This window comes from Mobula birostris, unplaced genomic scaffold (genome assembly GCF_030028105.1).
Source record: "Mobula birostris isolate sMobBir1 unplaced genomic scaffold, sMobBir1.hap1 scaffold_2390, whole genome shotgun sequence".
NCBI classification, from domain to species: domain Eukaryota; kingdom Metazoa; phylum Chordata; class Chondrichthyes; order Myliobatiformes; family Myliobatidae; genus Mobula; species Mobula birostris.
Window position 1 is genome coordinate 1 of NW_027275439.1, and position 4319 is coordinate 4319.

At 59.5% G+C, this 4319-nt stretch overlaps 1 protein-coding gene across 1 annotated transcript; it reads left to right on the plus strand.

The window, feature by feature from the left end:
• Nucleotides 1-69: 69 nt before the first annotated feature.
• LOC140192738 (alpha-actinin-1-like) lies at nucleotides 70-4117 on the plus strand. Its single transcript, XM_072250245.1, has 2 exons — nucleotides 70-211; nucleotides 3908-4117. The coding sequence occupies exons 1-2, from the start codon at nucleotides 149-151 to the stop codon at nucleotides 4115-4117; spliced, it is 273 nt and encodes a 90-aa protein (XP_072106346.1). The 5' UTR covers nucleotides 70-148.
• The last annotated feature ends 202 nt before the right edge of the window (nucleotides 4118-4319 follow it).

Genomic DNA, 4319 nt, shown 5'->3' on the forward strand with positions numbered 1-4319 from the left:
CACCATGGCTCCCGACTCTTGACCCTTCGCTCTCCTCCTCCCCACTCCCACTCCCTCCTTCCTCCCCCAGCGGAACGAGAAACTGCTGGAGACCATCGACCAGCTGTACCTGGAGTTTGCCAAGCGGGCGGCCCCGTTTAACAACTGGATGGACGGAGCAATGGAGGATCTGCAGGACATGTTCATCGTGCACAGTATCGAGGAGATCCAGGTAACCTGGCAGCGGGGCGATGCAAAGCACCGGGGAGGCAGAGCCCTCTGGCTGTGCAAGGATCCCACCACACTCACGCACACAGCCGGACGTGATCCCACACTGTGACGCACAGCCGGACGTGATCCCACACTGTGACGCACAGCCGGACGTGATCCCCACACTGTGACGCACAGCCGGACGTGATCCCACACTGTGACGCACAGCCGGACGTGATCCCCACACTGTGACGCACAGCCGGACGTGATCCCCACACTGTGACGCACAGCCGGACGTGATCCCACACTGTGACGCACAGCCGGACGTGATCCCACACTGTGACGCACAGCCGGACGTGATCCCCACACTGTGACGCACAGCCGGACGTGATCCCACACTCTAACGCACAGCCGGACGTGATCCCCACACTGTGACGCACAGCCGGACGTGATCCCACACTGTGACGCACAGCCGGACGTGATCCCACACTGTGACACAGCCGGACGTGATCCCCACACTGTGACGCACAGCCGGACGTGATCCCCACACTGTGACGCACAGCCGGACGTGATCCCCACACTGTGACGCACAGCCGGACGTGATCCCCACACTGTGACGCACAGCCGGACGTGATCCCACACTGTGACACAGCCGGACGTGATCCCCACACTGTGACGCACAGCCGGACGTGATCCCACACTGTGACGCACAGCCGGACGTGATCCCCACACTGTGACGCACAGCCGGACGTGATCCCCACACTGTGACGCACAGCCGGACGTGATCCCACACTGTGACGCACAGCCGGACGTGATCCCACACTGTGACGCACAGCCGGACGTGATCCCACACTGTGACGCACAGCCGGACGTGATCCCCACACTGTGACGCACAGCCGGACGTGATCCCCACACTGTGACGCACAGCCGGACGTGATCCCACACTGACACACAGCCAGACGTGATCCCCACACTGTGACGCACAGCCGGACGTGATCCCACACTGTGACACAGCCGGACGTGATCCCCACACTGTGACGCACAGCCGGACGTGATCCCACACTGTGACACACAGCCGGACGTGATCCCCACACTGTGACGCACAGCCGGACGTGATCCCACACTGTGACGCACAGCCGGACGTGATCCCACACTGTGACGCACAGCCGGACGTGATCCCCACACTGTGACGCACAGCCGGACGTGATCCCACACTGTGACGCACAGCCGGACGTGATCCCCACACTGTGACGCACAGCCGGACGTGATCCCACACTGTGACGCACAGCCGGACGTGATCCCCACACTGTGACGCACAGCCGGACGTGATCCCACACTGTGACGCACAGCCGGACGTGATCCCACACTGTGACGCACAGCCGGACGTGATCCCCACACTGTGACGCACAGCCGGACGTGATCCCACACTGTGACGCACAGCCGGACGTGATCCCACACTGTGACGCACAGCCGGACGTGATCCCACACTGTGACGCACAGCCGGACGTGATCCCCACACTGTGACGCACAGCCGGACGTGATCCCACACTGTGACGCACAGCCGGACGTGATCCCCACACTGTGACGCACAGCCGGACGTGATCCCCACACTGTGACGCACAGCCGGACGTGATCCCCACACTGTGACGCACAGCCGGACGTGATCCCCACACTGTGACGCACAGCCGGACGTCACCCCACACTGTGACGCACAGCCGGACGTGATCCCACACTGTGACGCACAGCCGGACGTCACCCCACACTGTGACGCACAGCCGGACGTGATCCCACACTGTGACGCACAGCCGGACGTGATCCCCACACTGTGACACACAGCCGAACGTGATCCCACACTGTGACACACAGCCGGACGTGATCCCACACTGTGACGCACAGCCGGACGTGATCCCACACTGTGACGCACAGCCGGACGTGATCCCCACACTGTGACGCACAGCCGGACGTGATCCCCACACTGTGACGCACAGCCGGACGTGATCCCACACTGTGACACAGCCGGACGTGATCCCCACACTGTGACACAGCCGGACGTGATCCCCACACTGTGACGCACAGCCGGACGTGATCCCACACTGTGACACACAGCCAGGCGTGATCCCACACTGTGACGCACAGCCGGACGTGATCCTCACACAGATATGACCACAGCCAGATATTTTTCATTGACATTTCCTTGAAATTGGCAACCACATCTGGACAGTAACAAATAGATCATGTAGTGGGTTCGAACTGTGGCTGCATGTGAACACCTTTCTGATTGTGGTGAAAACACCTCAGCAGTTTTCTGACTGTTTCGGTCACAGCTGGACACTGGGTGACTGTTTCGGTCACAGCTGGACACTGGGTGACTGTGTTGCTCACAACTGGACACTAGGTGACTTGCTCACAGCTAGACACTGGGTGACTGTGTTGCTCACAGCTGGACACTGGGTGACTGTGTTGGTCACAGCTGGACACTGGGTGACTGTTGCTCACAGCTGGACACTGGGTGACTGTGTTGCTCACAGCTGGACACGGTGTGACTGTTTCGGTCACAGCTGGACACTGGGTGACTGTTGGTCACAGCTGGACACTGGGTGACTGTGATGGTCACAGCTGGACACTGGGTGACTGTGTCGGTCACAGCTGGACACTGGGTGACTGTTTCGGTCACAGCTGGACACTGGTTGACTGTTTCGGTCACAGCTGGACACTGGGTGACTATGTTGGTTACAGCTGGACACTGGGTGACTGTGTTGCTTACAGCTGGACACTGTTGCTCACAGTGGGACACTAGGTGACTGTGTTGGTCACAGCTGGACACTGGGTGACTGTGTTGCTCACAGCTGGACACTGTTGCTCACAGTGGGACACTAGGTGACTGTGTTGGTCACAGCTGGACACTGGGTGACTGTTTCGGTCACAGCTGGACACTGACTGTGATGGTCATAGCTGGACACTAGGTGACTGTTGGTCACAGCTGGACACTGGGTGACTGTGATGGTCACAGCTGGAAACTAGGTGACTGTGTTGCTCACAGCTGGACACTGGGTGACTGCGTTGCTCACAGCTGGACACTGGGTGACTGTGATGGTCACAGCTGGACACTAGGTGACTGTTTTGGTCACAGCTGGACAGTGGGTGACTGTGTTGCTCATAGCTGGACACGGTGACTGTGATGGTCACAGCTGGACACTGGGTGACTATGTTGGTCACAGCTGGACACTGGATGACTGTTTCGGTCACAGCTGGACACTAGGTGACTATGTTGGTCACAGCTGGACACAGTGACTGATGGTCACAGCTGGACACTGGGTGACTGTTTCGGTCACAGCTGGACACTATGACTGTTGCTCACAGCTGGACACTGGGTGACTGTGTTGCTCACAGCTGGACGCTGGGTGACTGTTTTGGTCACAGCTGGACACTGGGTGACTGTGTTGCTCACAGCTGGACGCTGGGTGACTGTTTTGGTCACAGCTGGACACTGGGTGACTGTGTTGCTCACAGCTGGACACTGGGTGACTGTGATGCTCACAGCTGGACACTGGGTGACTGTGTTGGTCACAGCTGGACACTGCGTGACTGTGTTGCTCACAGCTGTACTGTGACCATACCAGTCCCCGTATGTCTATGCATAACCCGAACCGCACTGCCACCGCCACGATGGGCCGAAGGGCCTCCCTGCTGACTTGGCCTCCGCCCTCTCCCTCCCCAGAGTCTGATCACGGCCCACGAGCAGTTCAAGGCCACGCTGCCCGAAGCCGACAAGGAGCGGATGGCCATCATGGGGATCCAGAATGAGATCAACAAAATCGCCCAGACCTACGGAATCAAGCTGTCTGGAATCAACCCGTACACCAACATAAACCCCCAGGATGTGGCCGGCAAGTGGGACAAAGTGAGGGTTCACAGAGAGATCCCGTGACGGTCGGACAGAGCGGGGCAGTGATGCTCGTGTGGGTAGAGAACGGGACAGTGGGGAGTGGATGGGACAGTGGGATTAGCGTGGGGACTGACACAGGGCTGTGGGGAGAGAGTGGGACAGTGGGATTAGCGTGGGGACTGACACAGGGCTGTAGGGAGACAGCGAGACAGTGGGATTAGTTTGGGGACTCACACGGGGCTGT